General features: G+C 44.1%; 1 protein-coding gene across 1 annotated transcript in view; it reads left to right on the plus strand.

The window, feature by feature from the left end:
* Positions 1 to 26,124, plus strand: part of gabbr2 (gamma-aminobutyric acid (GABA) B receptor, 2) — a 969,806-nt gene that overhangs the window by 732,140 nt on the left and 211,542 nt on the right. Inside the window, exons 9-10 of the mRNA XM_041183971.1 lie at positions 5,595 to 5,675; positions 17,750 to 17,900. Coding sequence (XP_041039905.1) covers positions 5,595 to 5,675; positions 17,750 to 17,900 — 232 coding nt within the window. The remainder of the gene's footprint in view (positions 1 to 5,594; positions 5,676 to 17,749; positions 17,901 to 26,124) is intronic.

A 26,124-nucleotide genomic window follows, 5' to 3' on the forward strand; every position in this document is an offset into this window, starting at 1 on the left:
TAATGTCACCCGTGACACGCCCCTGTTGTGCCTTCAACTTAGTCTGCAGGTGCTATGTCTTGGTTCCCCACTCCCCCCAACTCCCTCCCTCGCTGACAGTGGTGTTGGAGACAGTCTGCAGACTCTGCTGTCCTGATGACCTTGGCAGTCGTCCTCTGGCTGCTAGTGCCTAAGTAGTTTCCATCTGGGAGGGTGCATCCAGCTTCATGGCTGGGCACCTCTCAGTCATCGCTGCATCAACAGATGCAGCAGCCACTGGCAGAGGGGTGGAGGAGCCAGTGCCCTCATCTGGAGCGCCCTGAGAGAGCCCATAGACACGATAGGCAGCTCGTCTGTCAGTGTCAGGTGCGCTTGCACCTCCCTGCTCACCATTGATGGACGGGGTACGAGCAGGGAGACTAGGTGCCTCATCCATCTCTCACACTGGCACTGACCTGCTGAGGTCATTGCCTGTGTGAGGGCTTGCAGGATCTAGTGCAACCCCAGGAATCCCCGAGTCTGCTCCTGAAACTGTTTCTCCATGAGAATCACCACCTTCTCCATGGAGGAGGCTGTGCACCTGGTGTTAAGGGTCAACATAGAACTCATGCTATGTGTGGACTCCTCCATGATGGAAACCATGGCTCTCAGACCTTCTTGGATCTCTGCCAGATCTCTCTGGACATCCAGCGTCTGCTGCCAGATGGATGACTCCAGAGGCTCATCATCTGCCTTGGACCCAGCATGGTCCTGGTCTCAGGCTCTGCTCCCACTGTCAAAACGAAAGTAGGTTTCCTATCCCAAAGGCTGTTAGAATGGTGACAGCACTGAAGGAGACAATGCCTGTCCATGCCAGCCATCTGTAAGAGCAACTCGCTTAGTCCCATTCGCGTAGCCCTGCAAAATTTTTTCTCTTCAGATAATTGTCCAAAGCTCTTTTGAAGGCCACCATTGAATCTGCCCCTACTACACTCTCACATAGTGCATTCCAGATCCTAACTGCTTGCTGCATAAAAAAAATTTTCTTCAAGTTGCAGTTGCTTCTTTTCCAATTACTTTAAATCCGTCTCCTCTAGTTCGCGATCCTTCCACGGATGGGAACGGTTCGTCCCTATCTACTCTGTCCAGATTGCTCATGATTTTGAATCAAATCTCTTAATCTTCTCCTTTCCAAGGAGAAGAGCCCCAGATGCTCCAAACTTTCCACGTAACTGAAGGTGCTCATCCCGGGAACCATTCTCATGAGTCTTTTTCTCACCTTCGCTAATGCCAATGCAATTTTTAAAATTCATTCCTATGATGTGAGGGTTGCTGCCAAGGCCAGTATTTATTATCCATCTCTTAATACCTTTGAGCGGGTGGTGGTGGTGAGCTGCTGATGACTGAGTATCTTGCTATAGGCCATTCCAGAGGACAGTTAAGAGCCAACCACATCGGTGTAGGTTTGGAATGCCATGTAAGCCAGACTTCTTAAGGTTGTCAGATTTCCCCTGGGTTTTTACAGCAATCCACTCGTTTCATGATCCTTATTATTGAGACTATCATTTTATGCCAGATTTGTTAGTTGAAGTGAAATTTCCCCAGCTGTTGTGGTGGGATTTTAACTTGTATCTCGGGAGAATTATTCCAAACCTTTAGATTACTAGCCGAGTTACATTACCAATGTGTTACCATTCACCATATGAATCCATTGGGTTTTATCAACAAAGAAACAACTTCATGGTCTCTTATACTGGTACCAGCTTTAAAGTTCCAGGCCAATATTTAGATTTTAGAATACTGAAGGAGCCTTTTCCCACTTATTGAGCAAAAATTTCACCTACCTGAGCCACAAGGAGTGGATTGGTCAGAAAATCAAGAGGGAACGGTAATTTGAGATTCCTCCATGCGCTGTAGAGCTTGAACTCAGTATGCCCCTGAAATCAATGATTGATTCCCAGAGGCCAGCTGGGCTTTCCATACAGGGAGCCAGTCACCAATGACTGCAGTTGGTCGGGGGGTGCTGAGGGTTGGGTTAATCTGGGAGGGGGGGACATGGAAACCAATGGGGTGGATTGGACAGGAGGAACGGGGTGGGTGTGGTTGATCAGTGGCTGCTGATCCTAGGGAAAGGTATGGTAGTGGGGGATTGGGGCCTGGTTGGTCGCAGAGGAGGAAGTGGGGAGGCATTGTAGAGAAAGTTCTTGGGAGGGGAGCACAATCTTGGTGGGTCCTCAGGCAGGCATTTGGCTCCAATAAGTAGGTGTGTAGGTACTAAACCTTCTGAATCCACCAAGTCCTCACCTCGAGGAAGCTGCGCGTTTCTCAACATTGGGAAATCCAGCCGACAACATTTAACTTTCAAAAGCAGAATGACAATGTGATTCACAACCTCATTGTCAAGTTTAAAGTTGTATCCCTCTCCCATGGTTTGGGCTGGTCCCCTACCCATCTTCCAGAAATGGGCAAGCTTGGGGTGTACATGAGTCAAGAAACAGGCTTCACCAACTCTCCATCTAACCCAGATTGTCTGTTTTTTATTAGTTAAAGTTCTACCTATTGTTCTTCCTGCCTAAATAGAAAATTCCTCAATGCAGCAGAAGTACTGCTTTAAATCCTCCTCAAGATCCAATTTCTAACAGCAAGAGAATTGACCTTTTGGGCAAATACTGTATTGCATCAGTTGCTTGATTTACTTAAAGGAGATTCTTAACATGTAGAATTTTCCCAGGGCTGATGTTTTATTCTGAAAGACTTGTACAACATTGATTGCCAGACCATCCCAGGAAGAATATATAAATTGTGTAGACATTAATAGGATCAGAAGAGCTGGTTATCATAAACACTGGTGCAGCTGTTGTAATATGAACAACAGTTTGATTTAGAAGAGAAGTAAGATTAATATCAGAAACCAAGCTCATTGTATGTTCTATGAATCTGAGTTATAAAGCAGTTGATGATCAGTGCTTTTACTATAGGTGTTTACACATCACCATGGATGTATAATGGTTTAGGATTATTTAACCATGTTTCCATGGAAAAGACTTGGCCATTATCAGTTTTTAACATATTCTGAGCAAGAGATGCCTAAAAGGTATGAGCAGGATAAATTTGAGCTAATTTGAGATAATTATTGCCCTATCAATTTCCTCCAATTTATAAACAAATTAATACTGCCTTGAGGTCACACCTACTCACCAATAGCTTGCTCAGCGATTCTCAATTTGGGTTCTGCCAGATCCCCTCAGCTTTAGATCTTTCCCCATCCTGATCCAGATATGTGTACAAGAGCTGAAAGCCAGAGCAGAAATGAAAGTAACTGCCCTCGACATCAAGAAAACATTTAACTGAGTAAATCACCAATGAATCCTAGCAAAATTGATCTCAGTGAGAAAAAATCTCCAATAACTCGAGGGCAGTCATCATTGCAAGAAAATAGAAAACCCAGCTGGGATTTAGTGTTAGCAACGGTGGAGTGGGGGTGTGGTGGGGAGGGGGTGCCCACACACCTCCCTCACCCCATCTGTTGGAGAACAGGTGGGAACCCTGCGCTTCCATGGGGGAGGCCAGTGTGATTTAGATGTCCTCAAGCACTTACCTGCCCAGCATCAGGCCTCTCACGCAATCAAGCCTCCAGTGAAATGGAAATCCCTCCCCTTGAGAACTGCCGATCAATCAGATGCTGGCAGCTCTCCATTGCCAGTGATGCCACCAGGAAGAGTGGCTGCTGCCCTAATGCTGCCAAGCGCAGCCTGAGGATTAGTGCTGGATCCCTGGACAAAGGTGAATGTGGAAGCATGGGGACTGCAGAGAGGGGGTCACTGGAGACACAGGTGACCCCCTCTCTGCAGGTACAAGGACACAGGCAAACCCCAGAGTTGCTGGATGGCCTTCGGGAGACACTGGAGAGCCATGCGAGCCCCATTAAATCCCTGACTCACCAGTTGATTCCGCCAGCAGCAGCATTCCTGTCTTGGGCCCTTCCCACCCCCAACTTTATTCTGTTTTCCTGACCTAAATCTGATGCTGGTACTCTCATCTGAGTCTCCCTGCGCCCCCCATGTCATCATGCCTGCTCTGGCAGGCTCAATTAAATTCCACCCTGCATGTTTAAGCCACCTTTGAAATTGAGAAGTATTTGGCTGAACGGTTGAATTTGGGGAGAAATGCTTCAGTGTTTCAAATTGCTACAAGAGGAATTTTGCAAAAATAAACAAAGGAAGGTTAATAAGATGTTGAAATAGAAAAGTAGCTTGTGGCCTATTAATAGAACAGCACAGTGTTTAAAACTCCTGATGACTGGTAAAGTTGAGGAGTGTTGTATGAGATGGGTGCAACAAAGCCTGTCTTATTTGGCATTTATGGCACCAGCCCTAAACAGCAGTACAGACTGGCTTGGTTCAGAACTGTGAGAGCACCATATGATCTGGAGACAAATGTGGTAGAAGTTATCACAGCTTACAAAGCTACCAAGGAAAGATGATTGTCTAGAGTTGATTATCAGGTAAATGTCCCAAGTTTAACTCCGGATAAACAAGTAAATTTATTCAATGAACAAAGGAAACTTACATAAAAGCAAAATACTGCGGATGAGAAGTAGAGTCATATGGACTCAAAACATTAACTCTGTCTTTCTCTCCACAGATGCTGTTAGACCTACTGAGTTTTTCCAGTTTTTGTAAAGGAAACTTACATATTGGTGCAAGCTATGATTCTGAGTTATAAGTAATTTTATCAGAAAATAATACATTAATGAAATGAGAGTCAGCAGTGATGCCATATGTGTTTATACTGTAGGCCGGTGCTGTTTATTCATATTCTGGCATAGTAAGACCTCAAATCACCAACAGATCAGTCGAAATCTAATGTATTCTTGCCAGTAATAGACCAGGGGTTTAAGGCACACTCCTATATTCAAGAGAATCTCTCCATTGCCTCTCTCCATTAAACTGCCAGGAACGAGATATTCCTACACAGATCAACAAAATTTAGACACACCCTCTAACATTTTGGACACTATCTTCTGAGTATAACTTCAAAAGAAAATGAAATGTTAAAGCCTGGGCAGAGAATTCCACTGCCTGAGGATTGGATGCGTTGATCAATGATCGAATTCCTGATATGCTGCCTGAGAGAGAGTTCTGCACTTGGATGCCTAATCATAAAATCTGCTCATGTATATTAATAATTAAAATTATTTGGCTTCAATGATTCACTGTGCTGATTGGTTTGATGCATTCAGGAACAAGGGAGGGGTTCACAAAAGCATTAACTTTTGGTATCTAAGTCGGACAAGAAACAATCCATCTGAAAAAGCTTAATAGTTTGTTTAACAGATATAAGTAGGAATTTTAATGAGAAGGTGATTTCTGCTCCAATTTAACTTGCAGGTGTATGAAATTCTGGTTACCTAATTTACTAGTTCGAATGTGCATTTTCGTTCAGTCTGAACCAAATATTGTGTCTGATTGAACATTTTAAATATAAAATGGGAGTTATTTGTTGCCAGATTATTGAACAGATACAAAAAAACAGATCTGCCAAGTATGAATTATTGTAATCAGAAAATATAACATTTACGATGACAATTGTTTAGTGGTATGTATGTGATTGCAATGTTTCCTCTTTCTTTACAGATAAAGTAGAAGTTAAAGTTGGAGAATATAACGCCATAGCTGACTCCCTGGAATTAATTAACAACACTCTTAGGTTTCAAGGTAGGACAGCACAATGTTCATACATGATCCCTTTGTTGAGACTAAGGTGGGAGTCTGCAATTCAGCAATCCCCCGCATACTGCAGAGTTAAACCTCTAGCATCAGTAATCAATGTCAAACTGCTTGTGTGTTGTTGGAGCTGCACCCATCCAGGCAAAAGGGAGTCATCACACTCCTCGCCGTGGCTGGTCCAGTTAAGTTTCTGGTTAATTGTAATCCCAGGATCTTAATTGTGGACGATTCAAATGTCAAGTGGAGGTGTTAATCCTTCTCTTGTTGGACACAGTTTTGGTCTGGCGCTTTGTGGTGTGAATGTTACTTGCCAATTATCATCCCAAGCCTGAACTTTGTGCATGCCTTGTTGCATGCAGGCACAAACTGCTAAATGTGCTCATACAAGGAACATAGAAAATTAGCATGCAGGTACAGCAAGCAATTAATAAGGCAAATAGCATGCTGACCTTTATGGCAAGGGGATTGGAGTACAGGAATAAAGGCGCCTTGCTAAAATTGTACAGGGCTTTGGCGAGACCACATCTGGAGTTCTGTGCACATTTTTGGTCTCCATTTTTAAGGAAGAATATACTTGCATTGGAGGTGGTACAGTGAATGTTCATTAAATTGGTTCCTGGGCTTAGGAGGTTGTGCTATGATGAGAGGCAGACTAAGTTGAGTCTATGTTCCCTGACATTTAGAAGAAAAGAAACAAACTCATTAAAACATACAAGATTCTGAAGAAGTTTAATAGGATGGACGCTGAGAGATCATTTCCACTGGTCGAATCTGAAACACAGAGGCACAGTCTCAGGATAAGGGGCTAATCAGTTAGGATCAGTGAGATGAGGAGAAATTACTTCACTCAAAGAATGTGAATCTTTGGAATTCTCGACCCCAGCGACTTGTAGTTGCTTCATTGTTGAATACATTTAAGATTGAGTTGTTCAGATTTTTGGTCTCTTGGAATCAAGAATATGGGGAGCTGGTTGGAAGGTGGAGTTGAAGCCCAAGATCAGCCATGATTATGTTGAATGGTGGAGCAGGCTTGATATATGGCTGAGTATGGTCAGCTCCTCCTGTTTCTTGTGTTCTTGTGTTCTTATTTGAGGAGTTGTGAATGGAACTGAATACTGCAATCATCAACAAACATTTCCCCTTCTAACCTTCTGATGGAGGAGTGGTAATTGGTGAAGCAACTGAAGACATTTGGGCCTAAGACACAGCCATGGGGTGTTCCTGCACTGATGTCTTGTAGTTGAGTTGATTGACCTCCAACAATCACAATCACCTTCCTTTATGCTAAGTATAACACAAGCCAATGGCAACCTTTTCCCCCAATTCCCATTGACTTCAATTTTATTAGCGTTCCTTGATGCTAAATTCAGAAGGGTACTACCCTGATGTCAAAAGTAGTCACCCTCACCTCACCTCTGAATTTCAGCTCTATTGCCAATGTTTGGACCAAGGCTATAATTTGATCCCTGTAATCTGATTATGAACAGGTTATTGATGAGCAAGATTCTCTTAATAGCACTGTTGATGACACCTTCCACAAGTTTGCAGATGATTGAGAATAGACTAGTGGGGTGGAAATTGGCTGACTTAGATTTGTCCTGCTTTTTGTAGATAGTATATACCTGGGCAATCTTCCACTTTGCCGTGTAAAAGCCAGTGTTATAACTACTCTGGAAGGGGTTGGCTAAAGGCACAGCTAGTTCAGGAACACAAGTCTTCAACATTGCAGCTGGGATGTTGTCAGGACCCAGAGACTTTGCTGTATCCAATGCTCTTAGCCATTGCTTGATATCACATGGAATGAATTAAACAGGCTGACAATCAGCATTTATGATGCTTGGAACCTCAGGAAAAGGCTGTGATGGATCATCTACTCTGCACTTTTAGCTGAAGATGGTTCAGCCTTGCCTTTTGAACTGATGTGCTAAACTCCATAATCATTAAGGATGGGGATGTTCATGAAGCGTCCTCCTCCCATTAGTTGTTTATTTGTCACCACCATTCATGACTTGATGTGTCAGGATTGCAGCTCGACTCTGTCTGTTATATGCTGCTTCCACTGTTTATCATACATATAGTCCTGTGTTGTAGCTTTACTAGGTTGGCCATCCCATTTGACCCTAATCCTGGCACCCTCTCCTACACTCCTCATTGAACCAGAGTTGGTATTCTGGCTTGCTAGTAATGGTAGAGTGAGAGATATACTGGGCCATGAAGTTACAAATAATCTTGCAATATAATTCTGTTGCTGCTGATGGCCCACAATGCCTCATGGATGCCCAGTTTTGAACTGCTATGTCAGTTTGACTCTATCCAATTTAGCACAGTGGTAGTGCCACGCAATTACAGATTGGGATGACCACAGTCACCCTTAAAGATATTGTGCATTCATAACCAGAGAGCTTGCCCAACTGGACATTGACATTGCAGCAATCAGTGAAGTTCATTCCACAGAGCAAGTATCATTGACAGACTGTGTAGCAGGGAAAGGAAAGATGGACCTCTCAGGTGTTGGATTAATGATTAACACCTGCATTGCCAGCAGGCTTCAGAACATTCCCGTTGGTTTTTTGGATTGACTCATCTCCCTACAGCTACCAATCCAGGACAACTCATTCTCCACCATTAGCAACATATATGCTCCGACCCAGGAAGCCGATATAGTAACCAAAGATGGCTTCTACCCTGATCTGAGCAACCTTCTACTGATTCCCCAAGGATAAGCTCATCATACCTAGAAATTTCAATGCAAGAGTTGTGTGTGACCAAGACCACTGCCAAGATATCTTGAGCAGACATGGCATTGGCAATCATAATGAAAATGGGTGACCTATGCTGCAATTCTGCATGAACTCAGCATCACTAATTTTCTATTCCAGTAGAAGACCACCAAGAGGCGTCATGCTCAAAGACTGACATCTTTTGGATTATATTCCAGATATTTCTTTTATATTTGGATTATATTATATTCCAATGTGATGTATATCACACCAGAGTTACGCCCAGTGCTGACAAATGGTCTGACCATAGGCTGGTTCATACTATAATTGCCTTTAGAATCAAGCCATCACCCAAAAGGAAAGGCCCATAAACAAGGAAACTACAAGTCCATAGACTCCACCTACCAGAAGTAAAAGCAGATTTCTAGACAAAGCTTGAAGACAGATACTGCGGTGACCTGACTCTGGGCAGTTGGATTAACCCAGCAGAGCAGTGGGAATAGTTGAAATCTGTCCAACAAGAAACAATATCAGAAGTGGTTGGCTTCTCAACCAGAAGAAATCAAGATTGGTTTGATGAAAATGACATAGAAATCCAAGAACTTCTTCAAAATAAAAACTCCTTCCACAATAGATTGCTTGCATTCCTTGATGACCAGGTTACAAAAGTTGTGTGTAGGGAAGCCTGCAGCACTCTGCAAACCAATGTCTGAGTCATGCAAAAAAACTGGCGGACAGCGTTCAGCGAGAAGATACAAATGTATGGAGATATGAGTTTTATGAGATCCTCCTACAAAGCCTTGAGAGCTGTATATGGACCTTCCTACCAGATGCAGGCATCACTTCAGGGGGAACTTTATGGAGGCAACGGAGGTCTTGGCTGCTGGCTAGGGAGCTAGCAATCGACTCCTCCTGGTAAAGCCTGCTATATTTTGAGACAATCAGGCAATTGTGAGGTCACCAACAGGCCTTTCAAGGGTTCAGGATCCCGGGTGTGGGAAGTCCCACCTGCCAAGAATCCAGTGACAGTGAGCTGAGGCCCTTGAGTGAGCATTAATTGCCCACTTAAATACCTCAGTTGACAGTGGGGCAGGAAAGTTGTCCACTGGTCTTCCCGCCATGGACTTTATTAGGGTGAGACAGGAAGGTGGTCAGGTCCACTGCACCACCAAACTCACCATGGGGGAGGGCACAAGATTCTGCTCAAGGTTTCTGTACAAAGAAACAAATGCGATTTTTGGAGTGCTTCCATTAATGCCGTCTTCGATCTATCATGAGCATTAAATGACAGAACTACATCACAATGAAGTCCTCAACAGAGCCAATCTGTCAGCATTGAATGTATTTTCTTGGAATGCCAGTTGTGCTGGCCAGGGCAGGTGTCACACATGGAGGGTTCAAGAATGCCAAAAGTAGTTCTTTATGGTGAATCATGCTCTGATATGCCAGACTGAGTTGCACCTCACAAATGCTTCACAGACCAACTGAAAAGACAGCTCTCTCTGGCTGACATTGGCCAAAGGGTGTGGGAGCAGGAGGCTCCCAAAAGAGACAGCTGGCACATGACATCCAGGAAAGCAACCTGCAAGTCCAAAACAAACAAATGCAAGGCTGCTGAAGAAAGGTGCAGACAACGGAAGGAGCCTGCTTATAGCACAGCCCCTCCAACCCAGGATTTCTGTGGTCCAACTGCTTAAGAGCCTGCAGATCAAGAATTAGTTTCTTCAGTCACAAATGATCATGTCAACTACCACAGAGATGAGCCTTCCCATGACCTTTGCCTGTGAAAAATCTGCTAACATCACCATCACATCATGTGCTGGAGACTTTATCTCCACAACTACTGTGCAGTGATCATTTCTACCAATACTGTCATGAATAGATGCATCTGCAACAGGTAGATTGGTGAGGATGATGTCAGATATGGTCCCCTCTTGTTGGGTCTCCCAGCACCTGCTGCAGGGCTAGTCTGGCACATATATCATTCAGGATTCAGCTGATTTAGTCAATAGTAGTGCTACTGAACCACTCTTCATGATGGACATTGAAATCCATACCCAGGGTACATTCTGTGCTCTTGGTGCCTTCAGTACTTATTTCAAATGGTGTTCAACATGTTCAAGTACGGCTTCATCAGCTGATGGAGGGTGGTAAGTATAATATTCTTGGTCTCGGTGTGCTAACACAGAATATTTACAGAGTCTGCTGAGGTAAGGAAAACATTAACTTTATTGGAACATCTCGTACTGTGAGCTATATTTTAACCACAAGGTTGTACAAGAGAGATGTTGCATCACATCCTGTGATGATGTATACTGTGTCTCATTAGCATTTCACACACTTAGAATTAACCCCTATACTACATCCCATCCAAATCTCTGATTCTCCCCATTATACAACATCCCTCAAGTTCTGTCAAAGGGTCATGAGGATTCGAAACGTCAACTCTTTTCTTCTCTGCCGATGCTGCCAGACCTGCTGAGTTTTTCCAGGTAATTCTGTTTTTGTTTTGGATTTCCAGCATCTGCAGTTTTTTTGTTTTTATCCCTCATCTAGTTCCTGACTTCCATTTCTATTTCATAGCATCATCCACTGTGGTGATTTCACTAGTCCACCTGAACAGGTCCTCAGGTTCTTTTTAAGAGATTGAGGATTTAAATCCTGTGGGTGATCTCTCAGACTCTGCTGAGCAAAAGGAGAATTAATATGTGAACCAGGCTCACCAGTCCAGTAGTGATCTAGATTGGTAGATGACGCAGCATCTCTGGTCTGTTTGCTTTCTGAATCACAGAATTGTTACAGTGCAGAAGGAGGCCATTTGGCCACCATGTCTGCACCAGTCCTCCAAATGAGCAACTCACCTAGTGCCATTCTCCCACCCTCTCCCTGTTACCCTCCACATTCTTCCTTTTCAGATAACAGTCTAAGCCCCTTTTGAATATTCCATATATGCCTCCACCACACTTTCAAGCAATTCATTCCAAACCCTAACCACTTGCTACATAAAAATGTTTTACTTCTTTTATTAATTACTTTAAATCTGTGCCCTCTCAATCTCGATTCTTTCACCAGTGGGAACGGTTTGTCCCTGTCTACTCTGTCCAGACCCCTTATGATTTTGAATACCTCTATCAACTCTCCTCTCAATCTTCTTTACTGTAAGGAATACAGTCCTAACTTCTCCAATCTATCTTCATAACTGAAGCCCCTCATCCCTACCAGATGACTGTTTCATCTGTGTAGATGGTTGATTCTTTGTAGCACCTTGTGCACATCTGTTCCATCTCACTGTGCTGTGCTCTGTTTGGATGAATTAAGGCCATGGATGTGTTCAACCATTTGTTCACCATAAGCTTGGTATTGGATCAAAACTGGTTCTCCTGGTTGGAGGTCTGGCAGATTGCCTGCCATGAGACATTTGTCATTGTCCATATTTGCCTTGAACAATACTCATCTTCTTTCTCCTTCACCTAGTCCAAGTCATCAGCTTGGCATGAGTGTGTGTGGGAGAACAGGTAGTTGATTTCTCAGTCTTCTTCACATTAAGGGTTCACATGTTGCTGAACCATTTTGGAGTAGAATTGAATGATAGCTCAGAAGTGCAAGTTGGATGTCATCATTATTCAGCAATGCTTTCACTGTACGCACTCCTCTTTCCGCTTCACTGTTGGTTTGAGGGTATCTTGGTGAGCTGGTAGCAAGGACAAATCCTGACAATGCTGTGAACTCTTTAAAATATTCATTAGCACAGTTCATTCTCTGAGATTACAATGTCTGGGTTCCCATGTTTTGCAAATATCTCCTTCAGTAATAATCAGAAGTGTGACCCTGCAGTTGCTTGACTGCTATCCATCTTGAGTAGTTGTCTGCTATGATCAGGAACATCTCACTTCTGTGTTCATAAAGGTCCACCCTAAGACATTCCCATGGTCATGATGGGAATGAAAATGACATCAATGTTTCTCTTGGCTCCTGATAATGAATGGCACAAAAAGTACAGTTTGATATCTTCTCTTCCAACAACTTTGAGAGACCTGGCCACTAACAGAATATCTTTCTCTGGCTCAACATCTTGTGATGCCCAAATGTCCTCGGTGCAGTTGTTGTAGTATATCAAATCTGTGAACTCGCCGAATGACCAATCTCTCATCATAGGTGAGCCAATCATCAACTATATTGAGGTTTCCCCTCTGTTCGTATAGTACAATCTGAGAATGGCAATGTGTGGCATGTATGCTGGCCACTCTCTGACCTGAGCATATTCTTCTTCAGATTCCTGTGCATCTCTGATTTCATTCAGTTGTGGAGTTGTAGTTGTTGTCAATGCAAAGGTTTCTACCTCTTCTACAATGACTATATCACCTTGCTCAGGCATTGCCACCGGGATACGAGACAAAGCATCTGCTGTAATCTGCTTCTCTGAAACATACTCTGTCTTTGCATCAAACCTGCATCATCCTCAGTCTGAATCATTGTACTCGTGAAGGAATTTTTGCTAATTCCTTAGAATTTAAGAGTATCACGAAGGGTTTGTGGTCTGTCCCTATCTTGAACTGCAGACCAAGAACATAATCTGTAAACTTTTCACAAGCAGCGAGCGCTTCTTTCTCTATCACTGAATATCTCTGTTCAGTCTCTGTCAGTGAATGGGATGTGTAGTAAACTGGCCTATGCTTTCCATCTATCTGTATCTGAAAGAGTACAGCTCCCAACCCTGGTGAAAGATGCATCAGCAGCAATAATAATGGGTAGCTCTGAGTCATAGTGAGCTAAAATATCAGTTGCTATCAGCATCTCTTTGACTTTCTTAATAAGAGGTCTGCTGTGCTTCCTCCAGCTTTGTGTATTGTCCTGCTGTAACAGTGACAAAGTGGCTCATTGACAACAGCTGGTTTGGGCAATAACTTTCCGACTTTGTTTACCGTATCCATAAACCTCTGGAGCTCAGTCACGTTCTGAGGACCTGGAAACTCCTTGAATGCTCTTGTCTCCTGTTGATCAAATCTGCCATCCTCAAGATCCACCCACAGTATGCCCAAGGAACATGACAGTCGGCTGTGAGAATTCATATTTGTTGCTGAGCATAAGCCCTGCTTCCTGTAGGCGTTGTAGCATAGCTCGCACTCTAGTGTCATGTTCTATATGAGTAGATCCATAGATCAGGACATATCCATGTGACAAACAACTCCAACCAATCCTTCTAGGATGCTTGGCATTGGTGCAAATGTGATGCCAAAGGTTGTCTGTTGAAGCAAAAGATCCAAAATGATGTCATGAAGGTTGTGAGCAACTGAAACTCTTTATCAAGGGGACAAAACAGCCCACTTGATTGGCACCCCATTCACAAACACTCACTCCCTCTACCATTGATGCACAGAGGCAGCAGTGTGTACCATTTTTGAGATGCACTGCAGCAGCTCACCAAGGCTTCTTCGACAGCGATTCCAAACCAGCAACTTTAACACTTAGAAGGACAAGGGCAGCAGATGCATGAGAACATCACCACCTGGAAGTTCTGACATGGAACTTTATTGCCATTCCTTCACTGTCACTGGGTCAAATCCTGGAACTCCTTTTCTAACAGCACTGTGGGTGTACCTATAACACATGGACTGCAGTGTTCAAGAAGATAGAACATCACCATACTCAAGGGCAATAAGGGATGGGCAATAAATACTGCCATAGCCAGCGACGCCTATATTCCACGAATGAATAAAAGTTGCCAAATTCAGTATTTGCATCTAGCTTTGTGAAGATTATGCTCTTTCCCAATTCAGCTAATCTCCTGTCCACAGATGACACAGGATGAACTTCATGTTCAAGTGCTTTGTTCAGCTGTGTAGGATCTACACAAATTCTGATCGATCTGTTGAGTTTTGGCACTGGGACCATCCCTGATCCCCAGCTTGTTGGTTCAGTCTCAGGTGAAATAACCCCTTGCTTCAACTTAGAGGAAATGCAATTCTAAAGTTTTTGGGCTGGTTTTCTCGCTTTTCAGTTCCTCTACTCTACAAATCAGGTGTAAGCCAGTACAAGGTTTGCTGCTTAAGAGTGAACAACTCTGGTTCAGGATCAGGGCCTTAATTTTAACTTTGGTGGGTGCAGCAATCGGTGGGCCCAGAAGTGGTCAGGAAACGGGCCCTGGACCACGATCAGCCCCCAACCACGATTTCATGCTGGCTGGCCAATTAACTGAAAAGCTCAGCGCTGTTGGGGTGGGGGCAGCAAGAAGGCAGCAATGATGTTTCCGCGGACGCAGGTGAACGCTGCAAGAAAGCTCCCTGAAGGGAGACAGCTGCCTCAGGGAGCTGTAGACCTGAAAATGAAAAAATAAAGGCTTAAAAAGCCTCAACAAAAAAAAAAATTCATGCATCACAATCAAGCACCTGAAAATATAATTGATCAAAATGTCCTCCACAGATATTTATTTTTACTTTATTTCGTAACGGAAATTTCATCCCATCCTTGGATGAGGTTTGATGAAAAATGTAATGGCCGCCTGTCCAACTCGCCCTTAAGGTTGGACAGGCCATGAAGAGTTGGAGACAATTGCGCCATTAGTGAACTTAATTGCCTTCTTAATTGTCGGCGAGCATGCTTCTGACCTTTGCACATGCCTGCCGAGTGAAAAATTGTGTGAGCACGCGATGACATTGGGATGCTCGCCCGACACTTTCTCGCACAATTTTACACCCAATCAGGTCAGGCATGCACCCACCCGCGGGACGTAAAACTCTGCCCAAGGTTTCAGTGATTCTCTTTCTCTCCATATCGAAGGGTTGCATTCAGTTGTCCTATGATCTTAAGTTCTATACTTCCTGGCCTGTGTAGTTTCTTGTATGAAGAGAACTTCCCTCCAAGCACAGTTCAGCATCAGAAAGAATTGGAACTGTTGCACTTGTGTCTAATTTAAAGCATGTCTTGTTTTCCTCTACTAGGATATCAGCACTCCAGTAGCTTCCACTTGGTCCATGGATCTTTCCGTTAAAGGCATCTCAATATCATTGGTATCTTCCACTTCATGGAACTTGCCACATTTCAAAGGCTTTTCTTTTTGCTTATTTTGTACAAGCTTCTTGCTGTGACACACTGCCCTGAAAGTGATCCTTCTTCCTGAAAAAATGACATTTGACGGCTTTGGCGGGACAATTTTCACACCTCTGCTTTATCCTGCCATGCCATGCACAGTTAGCTGAGGCAGTTGATGGAAACTCTTCCTGCCTCTCCCACTTTTGTATGGTCAAGTCTTCCACTCCTGCTTGAAAAGCCAGTCGCAGTAATGGTGGCCTTGAAACCACTGCTGAGTGTTGTAAAAGCCTATATGGTTCACTAATACCCTTTAGAGAAGGAAATCTGCCATCTTTACCCCAGTCTGACCTACATTTGACTCCAGACTCACAGCAATGTTGTTGACTTTTAACTGCCTTCTGAAATGCTGTGGCAAGCCATTCAGTTCAAGGGCAATTAGGAATGGGCAACAAATGCTGCTCTTGCTAGCAATGCCCACATCCCATGAAAGAATAAATAAAATAAAAACTTCCTGTGATGATGTACACTGTGTCTCATTAGCATATTACACAGTTAGAATTAACCCCTTATACCACAGAAGGTAGCTGATAGTCATTAGGAGGTTGTCTTGTCCATGTTTGACTAGATGGTATGAAACTACATGGGATTGAGAGTCAATGTTGAGAACTGTGAGGGCCATTCCCTCCCATCTATATACCACTGTGCACCAGCTGTGGTGGTTCTACCCTGCTAGTGGGACAGGACATACCCAGAAATGGTGATAGAGGTAAGGTTTGATTCTATATGACAGTGTCAAGTTGTTGCTTAACTAGTCTGTGGGACAAATTTTCCAATTTTGGCACAAGTACCCAGATTTAGCAGGAGATCTTTATTGGGCTGGATGTGCCTTTGTTACATCCAAATCCAATGCCTAGATCGATACCAGGTGGTCCCTCCTGTTTTATTCTCATTGTACTTTCTCATGCGGTTTGATACAATTGAGTGACTTGCTAGACCAATTCAAAGGGCAGGATAGACATTACCGTGGGTCTAGAGTTACATGTAGCCCAGAGCAGGCAAGGATGGCAGATTTCTTTCCCTAATGCACATTAGTGAACCAGATGGATTTTTATGACAATTCGTTGGTTACACAGTCACCAATACTGATACTAGCTTTCTGTCCACATTTTATTTAATTAAGCGGATTTCTAGCCTCGCGGACTGGCCTCTCTATGGGACAGGCAGTGAGGGCAGCAGAGAATAGAAATCAATAGAGAAAGATTGTTCATAGTGCAGCCAACCTTCAGATCAAGGGCTGATGAAAGACAAGTCTAGTAACATAACCACTATGCCACCATTCCTGAAGACTTTACAGTCTTCCTCATTGTTTGCCAAATTTCTTACTTTTGTGTCACTGTTAAATTTCAATTTTTTGTTCTGTATCCTTATAAACAAATCCATTTATTTAAACAAATAAAAGCTGACGGAGCACTGACTCCTGGCTTTCACTATTTTTAATTTTTATCCAATATAAGCAACACCCAGTTGCCCTTCTTTTTCTGACCATCAGCAAATTTCTCTCCATGTTGCTCTATTTCCTTTTATATCATGTATCTATATTTCTGTAGCAAGCCTCATGTGGTATATCTTATTAAATGCCCACTGAAAATCCATCTGTGCTACGTTTACTGAATTCCCTTTATCTATCCAAGTAGTTGATTTTTATATAATTTTATTCCTGGGTCCTTGTAACAAGGAAGCCCTTCCTTTTTGACCTTCCTTTTATTTGGTCCAGCGGCTAGTTTCTGAAATATGCCTTTAAGTCTCAAGATTCTTAAATGATAAACAGTGGCAATGCCTCAAGCATAGTTATCAGCCCTTAACAGCTATTGTTGTCCAACATTCTTGTCCCTGACCCCCATGGCACAACATACTTAAGCATCAGGAACACAACAAAGATAATTGAATGAGTGGGCCTCACATTATCAGGTGAGCGTAGCTCAGTGGAGTGCAAGCAATTGAGATATCTGATGAATGAAAACCACTTCATCAGCCCCGTAGTGTTTGCTTTAAAAAAATGAAATGCATTATTTTAAAGACATAATTGAATAATGAATCCTTGGTCAGATGAGTGTAGACTAGAGTATGATGGCTTGTGCTTTTTGATGTTGATCCATGGCTAAAAGGTGCTTTCAAGGCTGGCAAGGCAACCAGTGCAGTGTGTTTTTGATTTTGATCATTTAATTTAATGGATTATGTGAAATACTTCAGTGTGAAGTTCAGTGAATGGTATTTTTCATCATTTTAAGTTATAACTTCTGTTTCTGCTTTCAGGTGTTGAACCTCCAAAGGACAGGACTATTATACAGCCACAGCTGCGCAAGATTTCCTTACCACTCTACAGTATTCTTTCTGCTTTGACTGTCTTAGGAATGTTCATGTCCAGTGCTTTTCTCTTCTTCAACATCAAAAATCGAAATCAGAAGTAAGGACTTTATTTAAACTCTTCCTGGGGAGAAAAAAAATTAATAGTTACATTGTAAAAAATCACGTTAAAGAGTTCAGATAACATCATAAAACTCAAATAGGTTTTATTCTTCATCTGAATTAAAGATTACAGTCCTGCCATTGATCTGGGTAGCCATTAATTTTCAGCATGTATTATGAAATTCATGGCATTAATTTTATTCAACCAAGCCCATGGATTTGCCAGGAGCAATTAGTATGCGGGTGCTGACAGTAAGTGCTGCATAGCACTCATGCTGGAGAATTAACTGTTTCCATGTAATGGTTCTGAATTTATTGAATGATATTGAGTGAATGAATAAAGTAACTGCTCACCAGGAAATGTAATCATCATACATTCTAAATATTTAAACTATGGCTTTTTACAAGGAACACTTGCATTTATATAGTATCTTTCACAACCACTGCAGCCTAAAAGTGCTTTACAGCCAATGAAGCACATTTGAAGTTGTAGTCGCTGTTGTAATATAGAAAGTGTAGCAACTTCTTTGTGCACAGCTAGCTCACATAAACATAAACATTATCACATAAGGTGATAATGACCAGATAACCTGTTTTTTCTGATGGTGATTAAGAGATAACTATTGGTTAGGGTGCCATAGATAATACCCCTGCTCCTTTGTCATAGTGCCACGAGATCTTTTGCATTCACCAAAGAGGGCAGGTGGGGACCTCTGTTTAATGTCTCATCAAAAAGACAACATGTCTGACAATACAGCACTCCCTTGGTACTGCACTGGAGTGTTAGCTTTGAATTTTGTGCTCAAATCCCAGGGGAGAATTTTCTTCCCGTCGGGTGGGGATTGTGCGGGGGTAGGTGCGGAGCTGATCGGCACCCCCGATTGACTGGGCACAACCATTTTACATGGGGCGCGGGGGGGGTGGGGCAATTAAGGCCCACCCAGTGTGACGTGTGTCTGGAAGCACTGAGTGCTCCCTGTGTGGGCCCCCTGGGGGTGGGGAGGAGGTGGTGTTGCCTGAATCGGGAGTGTGCTCTTTTGCGCGCACAGAGATGCCTCAGGGAGATTTATTTTAAGTTTAACAGCCTAATAAAGTGTTGTCAAAGTTTTAATGACATGTCCCCTCATGTGAAACTGTCACATGAGCTGGGATGTGTGCATTAACTTTAATAAAAAAATTTCTGAAAATTTTAAATCATTCATGAAACCTCATCCTGCCCATAGATGAGATTCCATGAAAAATGCAAAGGTCGCCTGGGCTCTTTGCCTGCGTGGCAACCTTAAGGTTGGACGGGCAGCTTTCTCAATAGGCTTAATTAGTTCATTAATGGCCTTAATAGGCCTTTGACAGTTCAATGGACGCAAAGCCGACTTGGCTGCGCACCTGCTGAACTGAAAATCTAAATGATGCGTGGTGACGTCAGGATGCGGGTCACCCCGTGTCATTTTACACCTCAGTGAGTGGGCCGTGCCCCTGCTCGCCAAGCCAAAGATTCATCCCCTGGAGTGGAACTTGAACACAGAACTTTGAGATTCATAGATGAAAGAGTTAACTGACCCTCAGCTGGCACACAGGTTGGAACTAATTCTATATTCTGTGGTGTTGAAGGCTGTCTTAACCACTGGATCTTCGTCCCATAAGATTTGCCCTTTGCAGTTGCCAGCTCCATGAAACATGCTGGAATTAATTTGTGATGATTCTGTGTTTTGCCATGTATGTGAGTGATTTAATTGGGAAATAAAGTAAAAAGCAGGCTGCGTACAACCTTTCATGTAGAAAATGTCTCCATGTGCTTTAGAGAAGGAGAAGAAGCCAAAAAATGAACAGAAATACAGAGCATGGCAAGGGAGAGTTAGGAGACTTGACTAACAATTTGGTCAAAAAGATTATTTTGAGTATGTTTTCAAAGATAGGGAAAAGTGAAACAGCAGATTGGTTTGAGGGAGGGAGTTCCAGAGAGTAGGTTTGAGGCACTTTAAGTTCTGTAATCAGTATTGAGTAAGTGGAGCAGCAATGCACATGAAGCCAGAGTGAAAGGATAGCGGATTGAAGGTGAATATGTGAGGCTGGAGGAGGTTGAAAGGCCAAGCTGAGGTGAGGCAGCTTTTGATTTGAAGGTAATGATGGGGATTTCAAATTTGATGTATTAAGGACTAGAGAGACCCATTGTAAGTCCAAGAGAGTGAAGGGAGGGCAGAACTTAGTGTAGCACAAGGAATGGTTGAATTGAATTTTGGATGAGTTTGTGTTGATCTGTTTAAGTCACTGAGGGACAATGGGTGAGAAGCTATTGCTGGAGCTTAACAGGAAATCTATTTAAATTACAAATTTCTGCCAGGAATGGCCCTAGGCTGAAATAATATCTCCTACATCATGCTATCCTGGCTAAAAATGGGTGAAGCAACTGAAGCAAGGGTAGACTATTTTTTGGGGTTTTTTTTAATAATTTTTAAACATTGGGATAATCCCAATTGACTTGATGCCCATTCCTAATTCTGATAATTTCTATGTTCTTATGTATTGTAACAAAGAGACAGCTGAGAAGAAGAGAAATAATGGGAAAATACAGAATCTGGGTAAATGTTTGAGTTTTATTTGGTTTTTTAAAAAATCTTTATGTTTAATATTTCAGTAATATTCAATATTTTATTACAATGTATTATTTGTTTCAGTTTTGCAGACAAGAGCCATTTTTTTTATTTCTGTAAAAGGCTAGCTAAGGGAAATGTAATTTCTTAGGACTAGCCAGCATATTAATAGTTCAGCCATATCTCTAAATGTTTCTGTTTCATTGTTCTCCAGCTGCCTATCTCCAGTATTGTTGGTAATGTTACTTTCAGGCATTTGTTTTGTTCTGCTTCCATCTGTTTTGTAAGCTTTAGTCTGCATAATTTCTTACAAGTTCTATTATTGTTTGCAGTAAATATTTGTGGTCCATGTCTCTGAAATGTTTGTATATTAATGCAGTACCTAATTCAAAATTCAAACTATCTTCCCTTTGTATTTATATTTATATGTTTGGAGAAACATATTGTATTTGCCTTGTGTGTAAAGACATTTTCCTATAATGATGTGTATTTCTAAGGCGCATTTTCCATGCCAGTATGTTGTGTGTGATATTTTATAAGGCACAATGTTACAGAAACAATAGCAGACACCGATAATGCCAGGTCTCTACTTCTTTTACACATAATGCACACTTCTGATGGGCACATTGTGAAAATATTGTAACTGTTGCAATTAACCCCTCAAATCATTTTCCGGCCTTCGCACTGAGTGAATGCTACTTCAATGACTACCCATATTAATGGACATCCAGCGTTACTGGAATTGAACACCATGTGGTAGAAAACTTAAAAACTAAGTAAATAGGTTAATTCGACAATTTTTAGACCATTTCTACACTGAATTCCATTGAATGCACAGCACAGCAGTTTGGCCCAAATGGTCTGAGCCAATGTTTATGCTCCACAAGAGTCTCCTCTCACCTTACTTAATCTAACCCTATCAACAAATCCTCTTTTCTCCCATGATTTATCTTGCTTCCCCTTAAATGCAATTATGATATTTGCCTCAACTACTCCATGTGGTAGTGAGTTCTACATTCTAATTATTCTTTGGGTAAAGAAGTTTCTCCAGACTTCCCTATTGGATTTATTGGTGCCTTATTTATGGCACATAGATTTTGACTCTCCCACAAGTGGAAATATCTTCCCTATATCAACCGTACCAAACCTCATCATTTTAAAGATTTCCATTCGGTCACAGCTGAGCCTTCCCTTTACTAGAGTAAAGAGGCCCAGCCTTTTCAACAGTTCCTAATGATTATATCCTCCCAGTACTGGTATCATACTTTTAAATCTCCTTTCCAATTTTTCCAAAGCAAAATGTAAGATGGAGATTGGAATTATGTACAGTAATCCAAATGTGGTCGGACTAAAATGTTATACAGGTTTAGCATACATTCAGAAATTGCTGGAAATACTTAGCAGGTCAGGCATCATCTGTGGAGAAACAACATCAAAGGTTCAAGTGGCAGACATCGTTGCGGGCAGGGTGGGAAGGCTTTCGAAATTTTCCCGTCCCACCCGTGATGATACCCGCCACTGGCAGGATGGAAAAATTTGATTTTGCATCGATCTGAAATGAATTTCTCTCTCCATGCTGCCTGACCTGCTAAGTGTTTCCAGCAATTTTGGGGGTTTTTTGTTTAGATTTCCAGTACCTGCAGTACTTTAGCTTTGTTTAACATAACTTCTCTACTTTGCAGTTATAACCTTCCCGAAGTGAATCTAGAAAAGGCCTTGTTAATCTGTGTTGTGACTTTTAGTGCTTTGTAAGTAGGTAGCCCCTAAATCCCTTTTGCTCCTCTGCCCCATTTAGAGATGCAGGCCCAGATTTTCGGCACAAATGGAGAACCTCGCAGTCATGAGAAACTTAGCAGAACTGGCCAAAACTCCTAAGTCCTGCTCCTGAACGCTTGCCATTTTTGCGAGGTGGGAACGGTAGCATGGTGCATTTTGTGCATGCACATTTTAGGGAGGCAGCTGGCCATTTAAATCATCCTCCACCCTAGTTGGATTTTGGAAACCTAGGAGTGTGAAACCTGAAGTGTGCAGAGTAGACCTGGCAAGAGCAGGTCTGATCTTGGTATATTTCTTTGGATAGCAAGAGGTAGGGTACCCGTGAAATTAACTTTAAAATTTTATTCACTGCCCCAGAAGTGGCACAAAACAAATTCCAACAGTCTTCCCTTAATCCAAGGGAGCATGAAGTTGGTGCTCCTGGTCTAGTAGGGCAATTATATTTGCCTCGACTGACTCATGCATCCAGGGTCCAAATTTTCCAGTTGGCGGGGATTGGGAGGGGGGAGGCGGAGCGGGCGCAGGCGCGGGTGGACGCGGACCCGATCGCAGGTGGCCCATTAAGGCCCGCCCAGCATATTTTTCAACTCCCGATGATATCGGGCGGTGGCAGGCACGTGCAGACCACTGGGTCCAATGGAGACATAGCAGCTGTTTAAATGAAGGCCTGGCAGCCTTTTCTAGGCTGCTCACAATGGCAAGTGCAAGCAGAGGGCTTCTGGTGAGCAGGCCTGTCTGGAGGGTAGGGCGGGGGGCCACTATGCCCCTCGTTTTTCCAATGACTGCCTTGCTGCCCTCCTTGAGGAGGTTGCAGAATGGTGGGAGGTGCTCGTCCCCCAGCATGGGAGGAGGAGGCCTCTCCACTTGACGAAACATGCCCAGGAGGAGGTGGTGGAGGTGGTGAGCTCCCCGCGACGTGGTGCAGCGCACCTGGATCCAGTGTCACAAGTGCTTCAACGACCTCTGGCAGGGTGAGGACAACGTTGGCATTGGGCATCTAGTCCAGCAGGTTGACTTTCCACCCTGCTGCCACCATCCCACCATGCCAATTCTGAGTGTAGTGATTGCATTGAATCATTGCCGGCATGTGTCCTTCGCTGGGTGCATATGCTGAGGTCACCCTAAGTGGCTGGTGAAGAGATGGGTTTGGCACCCGCAGCATGACTGGTGTGGTATCAATCTGGAGGAGCTGCACCTAGAAGCTGTGTTTGAACTCCAGGGCATATCCTAGTCAGGGTGATGATATGCTGGAAGGGGAGCTTCAAGGTGGCTTCAAGAAACCATCTGCGCTCTGTGCTTCACGTGCTTGCGCCTCCTTGCAATGGAAGGATATACCGTGTGGGGCCTATTGTGATGTAGGCAGCATGTGTCCAAGGGGAGGTGGGGGGATGGGGAACAGGCTTAGCATCTTTGTGTGAGTGCTCGGCAGCAGCAGGGTGAGGAGGCACTGGAATCCTGATATGTTCCACTCTGGTTGGGGTGGGCTGTACGCGAACAGAGTCCATGTGCAATTTGCACAAGTCAATGCTCATCTCGCATTTTCAGGAGAAGGATGCTTATAACGCGGCAGAGCGTGTGAGGACTGGAGGTGGCTAGGCACAGTTGGCCATTCTAAGCCGGTTTGAGCAGGAGGCCCTGGGCCTGGAGAGGCGCCATCTGCCCAGGTCCACTGGTGGTGGTGAGGCTGGGTTGCCATGGCCAGATATGTAAGACCAGCAGTGAGGTCAGCATTGTTTTCACAACAGCCATAGCAGTGTTGAATGTTAAATTATTTAATTTTGTAACATGGCTTGACCATTGCTTATGGAAGGATGAGTGCATAATGATCTGGGGGACAGGGATGAACTTTGTCATTGTCTTCATGCTAAGTGATCCACTGTCCTTGTCCTTCTTTTCAGTATCATCGGAGCAGGGCCAGGAGGAGGAGCAGCAGAGGCCCCCTCTCACACCTGAGGGCCCTGAATACTCACCAGTGTCACACCATTTCTGTGAGGCAGACACCAGCACAGATATTAGTACCTCAGTGGGATTTTGATCATCGGCTTGTGTCCCGGAGCACAGCAGTGAGGGGACTTCACAGTCGCTGGAGAAGTTGGCAGAGACAGAGAGTGCCCATGGCACCAGCAGTCAGAGGACTGCAGGGAACCAGGCACATGCTCAGTCAGTTCCTGATGATGTGCCTCTGAAGTCGTCCACGATGCAGCAGCGGCAGGAAACGCGGCCAGGTGTGTGGACTTGTAGAACCTGGATCCTATGGTCACACACTATCTGCATGGCCATGGAGTGGAAGCTCTTCCTGTTGACGAAGGCACCGGGCTCACCTGCTGGTGCCTTGATGGCCACATGTGTACAGTCTATTGCACCCTGGACACAGGGGAAGTCAGCAATGGCCGCGAAGCCTCTGGCTCGCTGTGCCTGACTTGCCTGGTCGCAGCAGAAGTGGATGAACGTGGATACCCATCTGAACAGAGCGTCTGTAACCTGCTTGACATAAGTGTACACAGCTGATTGGGAGACACCACAAAGATCACCCACTGAGCCCTGGAAGGAGCCAGAGGCATAGAAGTGGAGGGCAACTGTGAGCTTCAGAGCCACTGGCAGGGGGTGTCCACCCACACAGTTAGGGGAGATCTCAGGCCCAATCATCTGACAGATATAGTTGACTGTCTCCCTTGAGAGACGGAGCCTCCTTCGGCACTGCACTTCAGACATATTGAGGTAGCTGCTTCGCCACCTGTAAGCCGTGGCAGCAGGATGCATCATCTGCAGCCCCTTTCACCTTGGACTTCCTGATGGCCCTGTGCCCCTTGTGCCTGTGCCTGTCCTCCCAAAGGTGGCTCCCCTGGGGGCTGAATGTGCACTTCTGGCCTCCTCCTTATTCTAGCCCTCCCTTCCTCCTTAGAGGAGCTGCCTCCAGTGGACAGTTCAACTCCCATTCCCAGGCTAAGGGAAGGCTTCCTGAAACCTGCAGGCCCAGAAAAGATTACTCACTGCAAAGTGCTGACCTGAAGGTTAAGAGTCCAGAAAAAGCAGCTGGTATGTGTTTTGAAGTATTGCGGATCAGAGATGCAAGTTTGAAAAACTTGCAAAAATAAATACCTGACTGTGCACATTCATGACCCCAGTGAGCCCTCTTATCCCGCCCATGGATGAGGTTTATCCAAAGGCATCCTGCCTGCCTGCCTGTTGCGCCTGTACACTGACCCGAAGCATGCACATGCGCTGACAAATCAGCGTCGATTGAAGACTCAAGGGCCTTAAGTGGTCCGTTAATTAATGGTGGGCAGGCATCGGACATCATTGTGTGCCTGCCCAGCGAAATATCGCGATGGCACCCGGTGACATCGGGATACTCGCCTGATGTCACCATGCGCCACTTTATGTGCGGCCCCGCACAACAACGGGAAAATTCTGCCGCGTGTATCAGGAAGAAGTTTGTGCCGAAGAAGGGCACATAGCGCTTCATGTGAAGGAACATAAAAGATGGGCATGGCACCCTCGCACACAGACGCCATAGAGGCCAGTCACCATGAGCAGTGGAGGTCAGAGATTAAGCAGAAGATCAGGAGGCAGAGGCTTCTGCCCATTCACCAGGAAGGAGGAGAGGCAGGACAACCAGGTGGGAAGGGTGTACAGACCTAAGACATCCTATCTCCATGTGATGGAGAAACAGTGCTGAAGGTGACTGAGGCTAAACCATGAGGTAGTGACAAACATATGTCACGTGGTCCAGCAGGAACCTGAGCCATGCTCCATTGACCCCATGCCCTCCCGTTGTTGTGAAGGTAACTGTCGCTCTCAATTTCTATGACTCAGCATCTTTCCAGGGATCATCAGGAGACCTGTCTGGAATATGCC

Source organism: Carcharodon carcharias, chromosome 3 (genome assembly GCF_017639515.1).
Source record: "Carcharodon carcharias isolate sCarCar2 chromosome 3, sCarCar2.pri, whole genome shotgun sequence".
Taxonomy (NCBI): Eukaryota; Metazoa; Chordata; class Chondrichthyes; order Lamniformes; family Lamnidae; genus Carcharodon; species Carcharodon carcharias.